The sequence below is a fragment of the Seriola lalandi genome, unplaced genomic scaffold (assembly GCF_002814215.2).
Source record: "Seriola lalandi dorsalis isolate HSWRI2012SDOR001 ecotype SW California unplaced genomic scaffold, Sedor1 jcf7180002054654, whole genome shotgun sequence".
Lineage (NCBI taxonomy): Eukaryota > Metazoa > Chordata > Actinopteri > Carangiformes > Carangidae > Seriola > Seriola lalandi.
Window position 1 is genome coordinate 36,982 of NW_019525207.1, and position 18,515 is coordinate 55,496.

Consider the following 18,515-nt stretch of genomic DNA (forward strand, 5'->3'; position numbering starts at 1 on the left):
CACCTGACTGAATAGGTTTTTTTTTAATAGAGGAAACCACCACTCACTAGGTTGACTGCTGGAACAGTCATCAAAGAGCCTGCAGCCTGCATGCAAAACTGGAGCCCGCTTGATGTGCTTAGCCAACTACAGCGTTATTATCTGAGCTATAAATGGCAGATTGAGGAAATGACAAACGCACATGGAGATAAGCTTATATGTTCATTAGGTTTCGATTTGGATGGTGAAATCATTATTCTAGCTTTTCCTTCCAGTGGAAGACTTTGTGTTGGGGATTTATGATTTGACAGATGTTCAAGCATCAGCCCATGGATGGCACATGACTTATAACTTTTGTTATAAAGTCCTTTATACCCACTGGATAATGCACTGGAACACGCCACTAACTCTTGAAACCTATGGGAGTTTAAGATTTGAAATGACGCCCTTGTTGCTGGGGCAACGGCAAACAAATTCGAGAGGTGTACATTGAGGCTACTTTGTTGTTCTATTGCGCCACTGATGATGAGTCAGTTGGTCTGTCACGTTTTGAGCATAGCACACACAAGATTAGAGCAATCTTTGCCCTACAGCAACTGTAGGCACTTTCTTTCTCTGACAGACCGATGATTCCCTCCTCTCCTTTATGAAACACAGGCAGATGGGATAGATGCAGATAGAGTCAGAGCAACATAGAGAGGGCGAGAGATATAGAGAGTGGGGGAGGAAGGGGAGTGTTCTGTCTGTGTAATCTGCCCAGAAACTAGCCACGGGCACAAACCAGCGCCAGTCTGTCAGGAGTTCCACTGGGTTTAGCGACAAAAACGACTAAAATCTACTCAGTTCATACCCACTTAAATGCAACATGTTTATCCAAATATTGTGAACTACCATATGAAAGACATGCATGCTTTGTGTTGAGCATTCATTCAAAATGTCACGAGTGCATGTATTTTACGCATGGGTGGCACCAGTGGAAATTTAGCCCCTGACCCTGAAAGATTTAGAGCCACACTCTACTCATGGAGCTACAAACCTCTACGACAGAGGACTAAGCTAGTAATATTCTGCTCTGTGTTTGTTTTGACAGTGACAGCAGGTAAGTGCTCATGAAGCTGCTTCAACTGTAAATGGAAGAAAAGTTATTTTTGTTACTGTGAATGTGGAAAAAACACAACTTTGTATCTACTGATAGTTACTTTAACACCAGCAGCTCCACTTCTGATGCTCTTAAAAAAAAACAAAACAAAACAAAAAACAACAACAACAACAAAAAAAACACTCTCTCTCACCTTCTGTATAAAGGCCTGTTGCCCATGTCCTCACCAGTTCAATCATCCACTGAGGGTTTTACTACGCTGTCCAAACTGACGGCCAATTGTTAAATTTGACAAACAGGGCTGAGGAATGAGGAGAATACTCATTTCCCTCCTACACACAGCAACTGCTTTCTTGTCAAGTAATTAAACGATTATTAACAAGACTTGGCATTCCATGGGAACTATGCTGTATTCTGGTTAGATGGCAGGGAACATGAAAGGAATGTAAAGGGGGTAAAATGTATTGGCGCATGTGGGTGGGTGAGTGGGAATCTGACTTTGATATTTCTGAGCATTCAGGCAGTTGTGACCTCAATCCCAAAAAAGAGATTCAGTGAGTGGAAGCGAGAGAGCATCTTTCTGATTGGCAGTAAAGCGCAGTGTAAAAACGCATATGGATTCAGGGCTGAAACCGCACTGGGAACTGGGGCCAATAAAATGCAAATGGAATTTCAAAAATCAATGTGGACTTGCGGAAACCCACCACACACCTCTGCTAAACCAATCCCAAGGCTGCAAATGGTAAATAAAGTGAAACACAGTTGATTACAAGGCAGGCCAATGCTGTTGTCACGCTAAGCCCACTGAAGCTGCTCCAAGCCACAAACAGCATCCGTCATGATGCATAGCAACAGTGCAGAAGAGGGATGAAGGACAGATTGGGATAAAATGGAAAGAGAGGAAACAAAGATGATGCACAAGATGGGCAAGTCCGAGAGGAAAGAGATGAAAGAACAGTGCAGCAATTTGCCCTCTTCATCAGCCACAGGCATGAACACATGCTCACATACACATACACATACACACACGTGCAGAGATCACTGGAGTAGAGTGTGTGTATGACTGTGGGGGGGGGGACGCTCACTGTATGGCAAGGCCAAGAGACTCTGGGGCTGAAACCCATCACTAACACATGGATTAATTCACACGTGCACACTGCCTTTTAATCTGCTCCACTGACAAAGGTTGGAAGAGAGAGAGAGAGAGAGGGAGAGAGAAAAGAAAGAAGGCACGAGACAAAGAGATGGAGTTATAGAAATGGATGACCATAGAAACAGAGCAAGAGATGGAGGACGGGGACATTAGTTTAGATGCACTGTAAAAGAATCACGTCACCTAAAAGTCAAACAAGCGATGACATCAATACACTTGTCTTTGGCAAATGACCCAGATTCCTTTAACACAAACTCACATATAGATTATACACAAAATACACACATTTCCATCCACCTACCAAACTCCTTTTTAGGAAATTCTGGCTTTATTTTTGATAGTGGATGGGTGACATGCAACAACCGTCTCAAACTGGGGACACCCCTATATGAACAGGATGCCCCCCCACCCTCACTTTCCTCTTTAGCCCTGTGTGACTCGAAGGGTGAGGGCAGAAGCTTTGGATTAAAACTCCAATATGGCATAGCTCCTAAAATGGGCCTGGTGTAAAGCCAGGGAGATGAAGCCAGATGTTGACTCTGGGGGCAGGGTCGGGTGGGGCATGTGTATGTTTGTGTGTGTGTGTGTGTGTGTGAGAGAGGGAGGGGGTTGCCTTGTCAGATCACATCCTCTTTACAGCTGTGGATGTGTTTTAATACATCCAATAGTGGGTGGGGGTGGGCATGTAATCCAAATATTGTACATCAACCTTTAATGCACAGATACACATTCATGTGTACAAAAACACAGAGGCACACACTCACTTTCTCACTCATCCTGGTTGAATGTCACATATCTTGTTAAGTCACTTAGCCCAGTTGGCACGCAGGTTGTTCCACTGGGGTTCGTTCAGTTCTTAACACGGAAATGGCAAACAATGACATTCAGTGTATGCTTCGATGATGAGTAAGTATGTGAGATAGATGTTGTGGGAGAAAAGGGGTGGGGACTTCTGCTACTGCTTCTTCATCTTAGTGCTGTCAGTGGTGAAAAGCTAACCTCTATGATTGGTCAGAAGGCAGTGGTGTTTCCCCCTTTTTCCCCAGCTGTACGGCTAAAAATAGAAGCCATAGTCAGTTTTAGCCTAATTGAGTCTGTCTTGTGTCTTCAACAAGCATCATATTTTCCCCCGTTTCTCTCTCTCTCTCTCTCTCTCTCAGATTAAGTTAGCTTGGCTGCTAACATGACAAGCTGCTCCAGGAAGGAGGAAGGAAAACAGGAGCATTTCTTCCTGGAACAGTATGTAACTGCAGCCTCATCCATTTGTCCCAAAGTGGGCTTATCAACAAGCCCAACACGATGTCATTAATGGCACAGGTTGAACAACACACTGTGTGGGAGAGACTGAGCACTTTGCAGAATATTGTAGTACAGCCTGAACAAGCTTATTAATTTGAACACCTACAAACAAATTGATTTGACTGAAAATATTCCTATTTCAGTTAGCTAGAATTAACACAAGCGGAGTCAGACAGCCCTGACTTAAACCTGCTGACTAAGCCTACATGCCCGTCAGGCCTTATTCCGTTTGGTAACACTGTCCTTCCACAGAATCCTGTATGGATGCACTCCTGCAGGATAAGGGCACAACAAGACGGCGCCGAGATAAGATGAGTCAAGGGTCAGAGGAGTGAGATGAGATGTGAGTGATGGGTGAGCCTTCAAGTGCTGACATCCAGTCCCCCGTGTGGGCCCTTCTTTACACCTGTCTACAGAACATCTGTGTGGAAATGGATTCTGAGGATGTGAGGCAAAACAATGATGACCTCTGGTTTTACACCATCTTCAACCATCTGACAGAAAGCCAGTGGGAATGTCATGATATACAGTATTCACAGAATTGTAGAAGTCTGGAGTCCTTGCATCAGAGTTCTCGCTGGGCACTTCTCAATCTCCGTTGATGGCATTTGATATTGAAAGTACAGCACAAGGAAAATAAATGAGTTGATTGTGGATAATAAAAAATGATGCTACTCCATATAACATGCTAATTCATAAAGAAAACTGCCGTATGCCAATCTCAGAGGCTTTTACTGTAAGAAGCAGCTAAAGGAGGTGTTGGTCTTATAGAGACCTGGCAACCCAGTGGGTAAGGTACATCAGTGAAGTGTAATTTACTCCTCCTCCACCACAACTCAGAGCTGCACACAACACATGGCACAAGAGAAAACGCAAATATCTTGTCTTATGTACTGTAGCCGTCTTGGCTGAAGAGAAAATGTACATTCCTGTTTTGCACCAGTACTTACATGTTGGCCGTAGCCCTACACAACTTAAACACAGCTTGAGAACGGTACTTTCACTGTTTTATGAGTTAACTAAACTTTGAAAAACAGAACATGTCCTCCTCATTACAGCTGGGCACCTGCCACACTAGTTGGTAGAGGAGGCAGACTTTTAGCCACAGCCACAATTTGTCACCATCTGAATGTTTGTGGTGGTTGGTGTGAATTTACCCACCCCGATACGTGAACATGTCTCACTGTGTTAATTACAGGTCGGAAATGCTCACTGTGCACACACTGACACAGTGGGAGTGTGGATCAGGCTTGCGTGCTGCTCAAGGCATCCCTTAGTCAGGTGTGTTTGACCTATCCCTCTGCTCATCCCATCAGCCTGTCAATTACTTCCTTGTCCTCTGACACCATCGTTGGCTAAGCCAAAGCCAAAGCCAAGCTAGGGTGTTAAGGACTAGCATCGGGTGGCCTGGGTGAGGGGTATGCCCCAGCACGTGTGCGTGCTCTAGCTGGGCTCACCAGACCAAAGATCAAGTCCCTTAAGCTGCTTTTCTGATCCAAGAAAAGCTTACAAGTCGTCACGTTGGTCAGAACAAATGGTCCCAGTTTTAGGCCCTGCAGCAGAGCCTGAGAATAGGCTGCACTCACTGGGCAGACAACAGAAAGACTGGTGAAGCAGTTTGGCTTTCTTCATGGAGCATCAGCACAGCCAGAGAAAATGTAGCCCAGGCTTGTTCATGTTTGACTGCTCATTCAACCCCAAGGCTGGAACAACAGTAGTGAGTTTATATCCCACTGGTTAGAAAGAATAGAAAAGCATAAAGGGCTTAAATCCCAACAGAGGTATGTACCATTTGGAAAGTGTGACACCTATTCTAGTGATATTCAGTGGTGAGTTTTGGTATCTTGCCTGGAGTGTATGTTTTTAAAAACCACTGCATAACACCAGCCTGTAACAGTTACTTTTAGTTGGCTATTTTTAAGTTACATAAAAATCTGACCATACACTAAATCCTGATAAATTCATATACTTTGCAACGAGAGAGACACCTTCTCACGCATGTGTACAAAAATAAAAATGACATTTGAGCACACCCACGTCAACTCAAAGTTAATTGCAAATGAGGCGTGACTACCTTCATTTACCATTTCACAAACAACAGAGCCAAAAAAATCCCGAAAGGGCAAACCTCATGGATGCTCCTTACATGGCACCCAAGGACATCAGACTCATGACTCTGATGGGCAACAGTGAGCCTTTTTAATATTCCACAGGCACACGCTGAAAGGTGTTTTGCATTGTTTACCCAACTCCCCTCATTAAAAAAAAAAAAAAATCAAGCAGAAAAGCTAATATTGCTCCTCATGTCTGTGCAGTGGGGGAAAATTATTTGCCATGTGTATTATAAGCCTGGCCTCAATAAACAATATTAAAATGAATAGGTTGTGTTGGAGGAGGCGGGTAAATGATAAGTGACCGTTCTTGTGGATTTATTGTAGCAAGTAAAAGCTTATTGTATTGATTATCCATAAACAGAGTCATCAGCCAAAAAGGAAGAAAACAACATATTCCACTCTGAGCCATGGAATACCTTAGTCAGTTACTGTAAAACACATCCTCCACATAAAAAAACAAGGATCAACCAAATAACCTGAGCTGAGGAATTTGTTATCAACATGTTTAAAAGAAAAAGGACTAATGGGCGGAAGACTGTGAAATTAAAGCTGTGGAACTGCAACATGCAGACATACAAGCTTTTTACTGTTAAGCCCCACTAAGGCACTGTAATTTAGTAGTGACATGTGGAAGTGAAATATGGCTGTTACAAGGTTCTTGATCAAAGCAGCAGAGCCACCACGTTATCTGGTCCCACCACAGAGTATGAGCATCTGGAATGTGTGTTTTTTTTTTTTTTTCCTCCTCCTCTGTGCCTTTTATCCGTGTCCTGTGGTCTCCGCTGTCACGACGAGTCTTCTCGTCACAGAGGTTATCAAGACCTGTAGCAGCCATGCAAGGCAAATCGTCGCGCCAGCAGCAGATATACAGGGTTGATAAGTGTTTAAAAAAGGCCTCAGTCAGGCTGGGCCATAAAGGAGCTGCCTCCAATTTACGAGACTTGGAAGTCTGCTGAGATGGAACGAAAGCTGCTGCTGCTGCTGTTGTAGAATCATAGTATAAGCCTGACACACTTGGGTGAGCAACTATGCCTGATACATATAGCTTACAGTGGGGCATGTGCTTAAAGGGAATTGGATTAACTGTTGGCAAAAAAAGGGGGGGGATTATAAACGATTCTGACTTTAAGTGTGCTTCTAAAAAGATGGATTACCATTTCAATTTTTACCGTCTTTCTTTGCTAATGGAAATTCGAATTAGTTTTGTACTGTTCAACTTCTAAGCAACAACACCACGTGCACTATGTCGAGCTGAAAACGAAGACAAAAGTGGGGGGTGGGAGTGGGGGGCAGGGTGTCAGTATCTGGATGAGGTACAGTGTGGTACAGGACGGCCTGTTCCCAGACCACTCTATTCTTCTGCAGTTCTCTCTGAGTCTGCACGGCTGCATGGACCAGCAAAGTGCAGCCAGGAAAAGGAGGAGGCGGGGGATGCAAGTTTCAAAGGATGTTGCATGATAGGAATGAAAAATGCAGTCAAACACACAAATAAGTATGGTAGTCTCTTTTTGCATTACATTGGCTCCATCAGTTTTATTATGCCTAGAGTTTCATTCCACTGCTGAATTAATGATCTCTCTAATGGTTGATAACTCTACAGCAATCTTCAGTGCTATGCCACCATTTACAACCAAGCAAGCACCTATTCCTTCTGCCATCTACAGGCTTTACACTAGTCTGCTCTGATTGGCAGAGATGATTATAGGCCATAAATGGCCATAGAAACAGGCCATACTACAAAGAATGGCTGCAAGAATGTGGAAGGAGTGACGAAAACACCCTTCACACTGTGTTGTAGGAACAAACAACTGCCCTGGCACCTTTTTTTGAAATGTATTTGTGTGGGTGGAACACTGGAAAAAAAATGCAACCCCGCATGGGTGCTGCAATCTGCCGAGGCCAGTCAGCCGACCGGCTGGCCTTGTGTGGCATCGCATATGAGCACCAAGATGACACATCAACTCTTGTCTATATTTAACTCACTGGACGCCTCTCCTTCCAATGTTCCCATCCTTTTAGAAGAGGCTGCCAGGGAGAATGGTGAGAAAAACAGGCCGAGGTGATATGTAATTACACTGAATGGATCCAGCCTCCCACATCCTTTCATTGTACCCACACCCTCAGAGATAATGAAATGGAAGGCAAGCTTTTTTTCTATTTACCATAAATCCTGCAAGTCTAGCCGCACTTATTTATGGTGTTGAAGAGAACCCTTTACAGCTTGACTGTTGAAGCCTGCAAAGTCACAGAACATGAACAAGCCACCTATGTGGGTGGTTGACTCAATCTGATAAGGGCTTCTAAGAAACCAGTGTTCACTCACTTCAGAATAAGATGTGGAAAACCATCACAAGCCAAGGTGTCCCTGAATACCCCACATTTCTTCCACTGTAGATACTATCTTGAATGCAGAGATATAACTCAGCATAGAACTATGCTCAGGCGTGAAAGCAACTGAAAGGAAATTTTTTCCTGATGTAGGGCTTACTTTGGTGCCACTAATACATACCAATCAAAAAATATCTTTGTATCAAAACAAGCATTGAGCCTTTGAATGTAGTTTCAGCTCTGACTACATGCACCCTCGCCTGCCCATATAACTCAAGAGCCCCAAGCAGCCAAACTGTTGCATAACTCTAGGTGCAAGGCCTGTGTGCACGAGAGGGGGAAACAAGGTGAAAAGTGAAGAGGGAATGTCCTTAACTGGGCACAACAGGGTCACCTCTTACTTTTGTTTTTAAGGACCTGTTGAAGAGGAAGTGCTTATTTGAAGAAGAGCAAAAAATGATGTGGGGCGAAATGAAAGTAGGACATGCTGGACTCATTCACATGTCAGGGCAGGACACGCATGTGCCTGTAGGCTGTGTTCTATGATTCAAAGGTGAAGTGTTTTGAAATTTTAATGCCAACTCACCTGTTCTTCTCCAGCTCATTATGTGTGGACCTGCAAAGACAGAAAACAGAAGTTATCAAATAAAGAGCCAATTTCTTTCGCACGTTTAACAAGCAAAGTACAGACCTACAGTATCTGTTCCTCCTGTAAAGGGAACGAATTCTGGGGAAATAGGGTTTAATATTAGGATAATAACTACATGTGGTAGACAGTGGCTGGGAGAGACACAGTGAAGTTGCTTGTCCAATTTGATTTATGAATTTATTAATTAATCCCAAATGAGACCAACTCCAGACCCAGTGCACTGGAGCCTTCACACTAACAAACGTGACAGGCAGGCATGCATTGTAGCATTATACAGCCTCGTCCTCAATAATGTACAGCACTACTCTGGGAGGATGCATGCGTGCGCATGTGTGTGTGTGTGTGTGAGACACTGCAGCCACTTACGCTCACTAAAGTTCACAATGTGCATGTGTGTGTGCCTATGTGTTGCTGCACAAAGGCACACACGTGTGCACACACACACACACACACACACACACACACACACACACACACACACACACACACGCAGACACACATATTTCCTCTACATGCAGCGGCCAAGGTTCAGTGCTCTGTTAATAATGTAAATTGAATCAGCTGGTCCCTAAGAGTGTCTTTGTGTAGCAACATACTGAAGGGAGACAAGCCCTCCTCCTGATACTTAAATGACCGAGTTCCCATCTACACAAACTGCACTCCACTTCGCCTCAGGGGGCACAGGTTTTCAGGGGGTATGTGTGTGTGCAGCTTTCCTGAGTCATGCACACAGCATTTCTCTATATTATGGGTTATCAATACTGTGATACACTTTCCTCATCTATTTTTTCTTTTAATACTGAGCTGAGCTGCCATCTTTTTGATATGGAAGCAGGAAATATAGAGAAAACAGGAGATAAGAATGGGAAGGGAAGGAGGTAGAGAGGGATAACAGACAGGGACTACAGACTGTCCAAGGCTGCGGTTCAGTCTGTAAAAATTGACCCTGCCTCAGAGGAAATTATTCTTTCAAGTTTAATTATTTACACCGATAAAAACACCATATGGCCCCATTAGAATACATTACTGTTCATGTAGTTGGGTATGCAAGACTGTTAAGTTAAATGTGGCAGTATATTTGATTTAACATGACATGGTTTATGGCCATGTTGAGTAGCTGCTATCACAGCAAAACACATGGATCACATGGGCCATTTCCTGAAGACCTGCGAGAGCAGTGCGAGAAGTGCTCACACGCATGTTCTTGACAGGTTTCTACTTACATATTCTACATCAATGTAATAGTCATGCATGAGTGTGCTCTGCATCACACCAACCATACACATTAAAAAATCAGAAAGATGATGCATTTAAACCAGTTTGATCTTTTCTGCTCAGCTACTTCCCTCAAAAACTTGATGTTAGTTCCAAAATTACTCCTTTAGTGGGAAAATGAGCAGTTACAGTCTTGTGTTGAATGCAGGCTTTTACATAGATTATATAGTATACTCTCAAACGGCAGGGATCCACTGATTTCTGTAACTGACTATGAGTCACAGAAATAGTATTGCTAACAGAAGATGAGTACTGTGGAGTGCATAATTTGCGTCATCAGCTGTCACTGTAGTTTTGTGTTGCTTGGTAACCTGCATCCAAATTTGTGATCTTTTCCAAACTCTGAGCATTTTACTACAATGTGATTCAGTGCGGTGTGTAATAATGTTGGCTTTTTTGTCCCTTTTTTGAATAATGAACTATTACGATTGTGGCAATGTCAAGCAGTGTACCAAGTATGTTGCAAAATGACTGCTTCATCTTAGAAATGACAGCATGATCTCAAACGACAGTGTGTCATCAGCGATAGACATGTTGGTAGGTAAAAACATCCAAGTTTGAAAAGGTGGTGATAATGCAGAGAGTGGGGAAGAAAGTGTGAAAGCTCCATTGTTATCCATGTATTATATATAGAACTGGAAGTCCATTTTAGAGAAAGGCTGATGTCACTTACACTGTTTATTAAACTGAAAATGAAACAGCCCTTGGTTCCGCCCTGGTCCAATCCACTCCACACACACACAAACACTACATCTTAGTATGGCCTCTTATTCGGAGAGATCAATCTAAGTCAGCTTGCTTTCCCAAAGGCTTTTATCATCACAAACCCCTCTCCCTGCCTCCTGAATCAGATATCTGCATGTCTGGACCTAACCAACAATGCAATACAGATTATAAACTGGCTTGAAGCCACATGCAACCGCAGTATGTTTCCTTATGTAGGCATGCATGCATACAGTGTGTCTGTATGTGAATGTATATGCACACACAGAGTGGGTCAATGAGATAAAGCAACTCTGCTATAAACGGTAGGCAAGAGAGGACAGAGTCAGATAAGCTCATCACTTTAAGCCTCAACACGCTACTGAGAACGTAGCTAAAGCTGGAGCAAGCTAGTGCCAGAAAGCAAAATGTGTTTAAACAAAATGTCAAGTAAATGTAATTATTAAAATGAATGTATTATCATAATCTCTAAAAACTCAGATTAACATTAACGCTGTAAGTGGGGAATGAACAGGACGGTACGATGCTCTCATTTGGACGCCATCATTGGTCAATAATGAAATCTTCATCTGATTTTGTCATTCAGACCTCTCTAGCTGATTAGTAATGCATTTATTTCTGTGGACACTGTAATCTGACATTGTGAAGTGGTGAAAATGGCTCATAGCTTGGAATAATTAGCAAGATTTCTCACCTATGCTGGCAAACCACGAATAGGCATGTTGAAAAAAAGTAGACCACTAGTGACACACACATGTGCCCCAGTGACCCTGAAAGCCTGGGTATATACAAATAATGCTGTTTTGTTGGTTTGCAAAGTGTGCTATTCCAGTGGGTATAAAAGAAACTGCATCGCAATATGAGGCTGAGAAATTGTGTTAGATGCTAAATGGTGTTACCTCACTAAGTGAGCTGTGAACGTGTCTCTGTGGAGATCACGACCAACAACAAACATCACTGCTGAACAGTCTGTGCTTGTTCCAGTCATTTCTCTCCTGCATATGAAAATCCTTCAAAAGTGCCCCTCTCCACTCTAAAAGTTGCTCACCATAAAAGCTGTTTTACCGGCAGCTTACTGCTACCATTTAATTTAGCTATCTTTAAAAAAAATAATAATAATTGATGCTTTCTTGTAGAGTTTCCCCATTAGGACAAAACCTTAGGAAGCATTATGAATATGGCCTCAGACCTATATCTGATCATGACTGTTGCTATGCAGAACTAGGCAGCGTTATGCACTCGTGATGAGTAATACGCAGTTCCTGTTTGCGGCCCGCTCTTACATTAATATTAAAAGGTTCAGAAAGAGAGAAAGAGAGAGAGAGAGAGAGAGAGAGAGAGAGAGAGAGAGAGAGAGAGAGGGGCTTGCATTTGATGTATGACTGTCAATGGACAGATTAATGTAAGCAGCCTAGTACCAAGAGAAAACGCATGCAAAACAAATGCAAGTTTCTGTCATCGGTGAAAGCTCTGTGCTGGACAAGGGCCTTAATCTTTGTGGCAGCTAATGATGTGATTATCAGACAGTGTTACATAAAGAAACACAACAGAATAGATTATCAAACTTATGTTCCACAACATCAACAGCTTTCAATTGATGCATATAAAAAGGGTATCCATGCTTTCCTTTATAGGATATATCTGTATATAGATGTAAAACTGCAAATTACCGATAACCCTAAACATCATTAGTCCTGAAAAAAGGCTCTATGTATTCACCTTTGGATGTCTGCAAACAACACCAGCCATAAATAGCAGCCTTTCCCCTTCAGGGAAAAAGACAAAACTATCCCTCTCTCCCACAGTGTAGAATACACGTGGCATGCGAAAAAATGAGCACAAGTACCACCAAAACCTAAAACAATAACTCACTTTTAAATAAAGCAATGTGTTATGGTTTTATTTAGTCAAGGATGAGCGGACCACTCAACGTTAGATTCTACTTTTTTCGTTTTGAAGCCGTCACTTTTACCACGATCCCTAACCTCAGCCACTGCAGTCCGTTTGACAATCAGCTGATGAAAAGCTAGCAGAGCCGTTGCTGCTGCCCCCTCCCCCCAAGCCAGCAACACAGCGGTGTAGACGATCATATGTGCACCTAACAATTAAACACGCCCCTACAGGTTTGAGAAAACATCTTATTTTAAATTTGACAACTTTCTTTTTACAAAGAAAGTGTGTTTTCTGGATCCTGTAAATAGAGACAGCGACTGTATTCACCCTTTGGTGACAGCTCGCTTGTTTACCAAACATTGCAATAAAGTATAGACAGCGAGTGTATGTATGTAATCACATGCTGCCTGCAACACACCCGTCATCCCGGTACATCACATCAAGTAAGAAGACAGTTTAACTGAATGACATCTATCATTGACAGCATTTTTACAAATAGCATTGATAAAAGAACCCACACAATATACCAGGGATGACACCATGAAAAAGATCAGTTTCTTACCTATTGTGGTTACTGCTGAACTTCTTATTTCGGAATTTTCTTTGCCTCTGGTAGTTTGTGTTCTGATTCGACGGAAATGTCGAAGCATATCCGTGTTCACACTCTGTTGAAACAAAAGTGGTTAACAGTCAGCCTTGGGCGAGATTGGACACTTTTTACTCGACCGTATGCTACAGTCCCTTAGGCTTATGTGGACACTTCTTTTGTAAAACAGCAACAACGTTACGTATTTTCAAGCAGCCAACGGAGCATGGAGGATGCCAGTGCTGTTTATTGACAATAACTTTTTTCAGCTTTTACACACATTTGAATATATAATTACCTCTTTCTCTCCTCTCTAGATATTCCGCAGCTTCCAGTAACCGTTGGATATTTATCAGCTGAACAGCCGTCATTCTCTCCTGAGGCTGGCTGCCGTTAACGTTAGCTATGTTCCCTTCAGCGTTTAACGTTAGCTTCGCAAACAGCAGCAACAACCAGTCGCTTTTAAATACAGGGAAGACAGTGCATCAGTTATTACTACACCAAATGGTGCTTTATAAACGCCGTTTTATTATCTTGTTCAGTATCTTCGCTGGCTCATCAGCAGCCTTTGTCAAAAGAAGAGAGGGAAAAATCCAGTGTTTCCAAGCTAGCAAGCTATAGCCAATTCTTGCCAGGTTTCGTTGTTAGAAAATGTCAAAACCAGTGTATCAAAGTATTAAAAGTTTCTAGGAAACACGATATTAAATGTTTACAAAAATGGATATAAACAATATAAAACTTCCCCGAGGGAACCCAGAGCCAGCGAAGTGCCTGCCGCTGCTCGTTTCCTCTCCTCTCCTGTTTGTTTACCTAGCTGCACAGCTGAGAGGCGGGGATCTAGCGGAGGAGAGGCCGGTCTAACTGCGATGCATTCTGGGATACCAAGTCTTTCGGTGATTTTGTAAAATCAAAGTCAAACACGCACAAGATTCCATACTTTCATGACTTAGCCTGACTTCACCGTCATTTACCAGCTGAAACATCGTCCGTGTTTTCTTAATAATTCAATTGTTGTCACAGCAGGTCAGTTTAATGGGTAATTGCATGGGACGGGGCAAGTCCAAAGGTCTGCAGAATTTATTTATAAATAATGTGGTGATTATACTTCAATATAGTCCATTGCGTCAACAAATGACAATAAATAAGAAATATTTAAATGAATGACAATACTTAAATACTCAACATTATTTTCAGGTGTCAGACTAGTAATAGGCTATTGTATGAGAACTGTTTGTTTTTGTGTGTTTTGCAATAACAAAAAAAGCCAGTCTTATCTTATTTAGGCCACCGATAATGAATTACTCGATCGAGGCTGTTGATAAGTAACGGACTAAACACACGTATTCATTGCGTGTCTTTTATTCCCCTCACGAGCAATCGCCACTCTCCCCTGCAACCCTACAAATCCCGTGATTCACCGGGACCTAGGGGGTGTACTTGCCGGCTGAAGCCAGGCCCAGCAACACGTGACGTCGCTACTGAGCGGGCGTCTGATTGGCGGGTGGCTTTGACAGGCGTCGAGGGTTGAGCTCTCGTCTGACCAACTGCAGAGGAGCTTTGCGCCATGTGGAAACCAGTGCGGCACGCCCACACATAGCAGGAAGCAAACAATCGAGAGAAGGAGAAGCTGAGTAGCCGCTGCAATGTGCTGCTGCAAAACTCCAACGTTACATTATAATAGATGATATTACTGTTACTTTTGCAGCACGCATTACCTCCTATGCCCGACTCTTTGCACGAAAAGAGCCCTGCATGGACAGACACATACGGAAGCGATGGAAAAACAGCCTATTTTCAAGTGTCTTTAAAGCATGACTTGTTAAAAAGGAAACGGGGACATCGTTACTAATTAGTTTAAAATCGTCTTTAATATTGCATTTCTCTAAAATGATCTTTCATTTAATTAGATGTAGGCCAGGGTCTGCTTGCAATTTGAGAGATCATGTCATCTACATTCTACGCTATATCGAGTTGCTTAATTCCTTATATGCTTGAAATGATAAACAAGCAGATTAAACATCTTCTAAATGTCTGATTCACTATTCAATTGTGTCCTGAGCGTTTTATCTATAAAGTTTTCTGTTTTTCGACTGAGTCTGCAGGGACACACAATGACATCATCCTAAACTGAGTTGGAGGGCGCTGCAATGTGGTCAGATTTATCACATCGGAGTGGTAGCCAACATACACACCCACACACCTCATCATTATGTCATATTGCTCTATCTATGCTGCGGGGGGAAATTACAGATTCCTGGGTTGAGAGTTGTGCAGACGCAAAGCGATGCACAGTGCCCATCATGCAGACAATGCAGATAAAATAGTCCCGAAAATAATGAAAGCATCTACGTTTACACGCTCCTGTAACTGCATCAGTGCATTACTCATATTAGTCTGGTGCCCAGGCATAGGCTGTGCTTATAGCAGGCAGTGGTGCTTAGTTGAATGAACTCAGCCCTTTGTTGTCTGAGTCTGTTGACAATGAAGTCTTGTTTTCCTGAAATTTAGAGGCAAATGAAAAGGATCAAACGCAGCACAAAATAAACTCACTTCCGTCCTTCCTCTCGGCGCTCTCAAGAAACCGAGCAGCCTCCAGCAAAACTTGTACATTTTTCAGAAAAGTGTTGATCTGCTCCATGTGGGAGTCTTTGGAGTTGAAGACGTCATTGAAAGGGCAACTAGACATCTCGAAATCTTGCTGATCCAAGAGAGACGCCTCGGAGTCAAAAAAGAACTCCTCACTCTTCAAACTTCTTCTTTGCCTCTCACTTTTGGCCATTTTTCCTCTAAGTTTGTGCGGCTTGTGTCCTGGCGACGTGCTGAGCGCAATAAACAGTGAGGCAGCTATACCAGTGGACGCTGCTCTTGTCAGATGGCCCCTCTTTTCTTTTTTCTGTTTTATGAATGCGGGGTGTTTAATGTGGAGCAGTGGCCAATGTCAGTAGATGGTGGTGCATGGGAAAACGAGAGCCCGGCCCCCCTCTGTCTGAGGAGTCCTCATGGTCCCTGTGCCCGTCTGGAAAACTTGTAAATCTCTACAGAATAAAACACCAATATCCACATTTACATGTAAACATTACATTAAAATTGATAGTTTAATAGGCTATTTTATACATAACTTCAATTTCTGTCTCTTTATTAGTGAATGCAATGTAAAGGTAATATAGTGGGAGTAAAAGTTGCAATAGCATAGATGTAGTGAAGATGGCACTAGCAGTTACAGCAGCATCATAGTATTAGTATTATGAGCCTACTGTTATTATACTGACATATTAGTTTTTCATTCTTAAATGTGCTCAAAGGTTGCTTTGAAATATAACCAAAAGTTACACAGATGTTGTATTAAAATGTAAAAATTGGTAAATGTAAAGACATTACTTTAAAAAAAGATCTTGTTGGATATATACAATATGTATTATGATATATTAGGATTCTGAGTGATGCAGTGACACAGCAATAGAAAAGGAAAGTAAAATGTAATGAAATAGCAATAAAGGGTGCCATCTCTGTGATGTCAGAAGGATGAGTGGACAGAATTCAAATTAGATTTGTGGGAAAACTAAAAAATTACATTTCGTTGTGAAGCGACAATATTGAGCATTTACTGCAAATAGCTACACATATCTCCTGTTTTCAGTGCTTATGACACATGGTATCTCACCAAAAATGAACTTTAGTTTAGTTGTTGAAGTAGCAGTAGCAATAGCATTAACAGTTGAGTGTCTATTTACTTTTGGTACGTTTTAGGCCTGTAAAAAAACATTAATCTGAGAGAGAGAAAACGAAATAACTGTGTAGTATAACGCTATAGTGTGTCTATAGATCGTTATATATGTGACAGGAATGGTAACTGAGAGATAAGTCCTTAGCCTTGATCTTGTGCCATTCTCAGCAGACCTTTAGCTGAGCTGTTTTTACACCGCGACAGAGTCCATTTTGAACCAGAACATGTCGAGGCAGAGGCCTGTATTCAGCTCTGAACCTCCCCTCTGCCACTTCAAAGAGCCAACAGCAGCCCATGGCCGTTTGATGTAAAGTTCACAGAGACAGAAACTTTCAAGTCCAACACGCGGGGGAATCTCTGAAGGTCCCTCCCGCCCCTGATGCACCTCTCTACCCCCAGTCAGGGGTAGCTGTAGAGGAAGGAAACCCATTTATGAGCAGCCCTGTTTGGAATTTGAAAGGTGCCACTGCAAGCACATTGACAAAACAAGTGGATTTTAAAAAGCACTCAGCCACATCCTCTGAAGGATTTTAGGCCAGCTTCCCCATTTTGGGTTACTGGGTGCTTTGTGGGCTTTGCTTTTTAGGTTGCGTCTTCTTCCTGCAGTGATTGTCTTCTGGACAACTTTCCCTCAATGCACACAAACTTTATGTACCAGCAGAGATGAAAAGAATACCATGAGAAGCTGTTAAGACCTGATCATAACATTTTCATCTTCCTGAAACTTCACAGGGGGTTACAAGCCCAACAATTCACAAACCACGGTTGAACTGGTCAGGTCACATGCTGCAGAGAGGGAGAATAGAATAGAGGAATGCTGCAAAGTAGGAAGGAGTCATGTGTCCCAGTAGGCAGCTGTGGTCATAGTGTTAAGGTAAAGACTTAAGAGAGACAATAGCTATGGATATCCTACAGACACATTGTTTGTAGCCTCCCCCTACACAGACAGGTCAAATCATTCTTCTTCACGCTATCATTCCAATTAAAGGCAGACCCATGCTCTTTTAATTAAAAGGCAACACCCATGTCAAGACAAGGAGTCAGGCTTAGTCATAAAGCCACAGAAAAACAGCTCAGACTTCCAGAGGAGAGACAGAGACAGAGGTCAAACATTTTCAATAAGACAAGCTCATTTTTCCAAGCCTAGGGGGCAAACCACAACAACCACCAGCTCATCTGAGTTAAAGGGGGGGGGGGGGCAAAAGGAATGCTAATGTCTGCTAAATAGGTATGAAATAGTGGCACAAAAGGGATTGTCCATTAACTGTAAAGCCATTTGATAATCAATACAAATTTGGCCAGCAAATAATTTAATAATTGTTTAATCAGTTGATCATTTTCAAATCATTCATTTAGTCCGTGAAATGTGAATCATTTTGTCTATAAAGGTGACATCTTCAAAGTGTCTCCAACCAGTTGTCTAAAGCTCAAAAGTATTCAGTTTTAACTGATGTAAAGTAGAGAAAAGCAGTGAATCCTCACCTTGGAGAAGCTCAAACCAGTTTGGGATTTTTAGCCTTGTAAGAGGCATGGCTATATGGAAGGAACTGTTGGTCTGTCCATGACTGCCATGAAATTTTGCACATTCATGGTCCCAAGATGATGAATCCTGAACAGTGTGGTGATCCCCAGACCCTTTTTCTAATGTCACCGTGAGCTTGACATGTTTGGTTTTCATTGAATATTTCAACAA

The 18,515-nt window shown here is 42.4% G+C and overlaps 1 protein-coding gene across 2 annotated transcripts in view; it reads right to left on the bottom strand.

Moving 5' to 3' along the window:
* mxi1 (max interactor 1, dimerization protein) overlaps positions 1-15,982 on the bottom strand; it is a 28,421-nt gene extending 12,439 nt beyond the window's left edge. The window contains exons 1-3 of one of the 2 annotated variants that reach the window (XM_023420641.2): positions 15,649-15,982; positions 13,075-13,177; positions 8,559-8,588 (exon numbers count right to left, since the gene is read on the bottom strand). In XM_023420641.2, coding sequence (XP_023276409.1) covers positions 8,559-8,588; positions 13,075-13,177; positions 15,649-15,877 — 362 coding nt within the window. In that variant the 5' untranslated portion in view covers positions 15,878-15,982. Of the gene's footprint in view, positions 1-8,558; positions 8,589-13,074; positions 13,178-13,396; positions 13,901-15,648 lie in introns of those variants that run through there. The other variant, XM_023420642.2, reaches the window with a different exon arrangement.
* Positions 15,983-18,515: the final 2,533 nt, after the last annotated feature.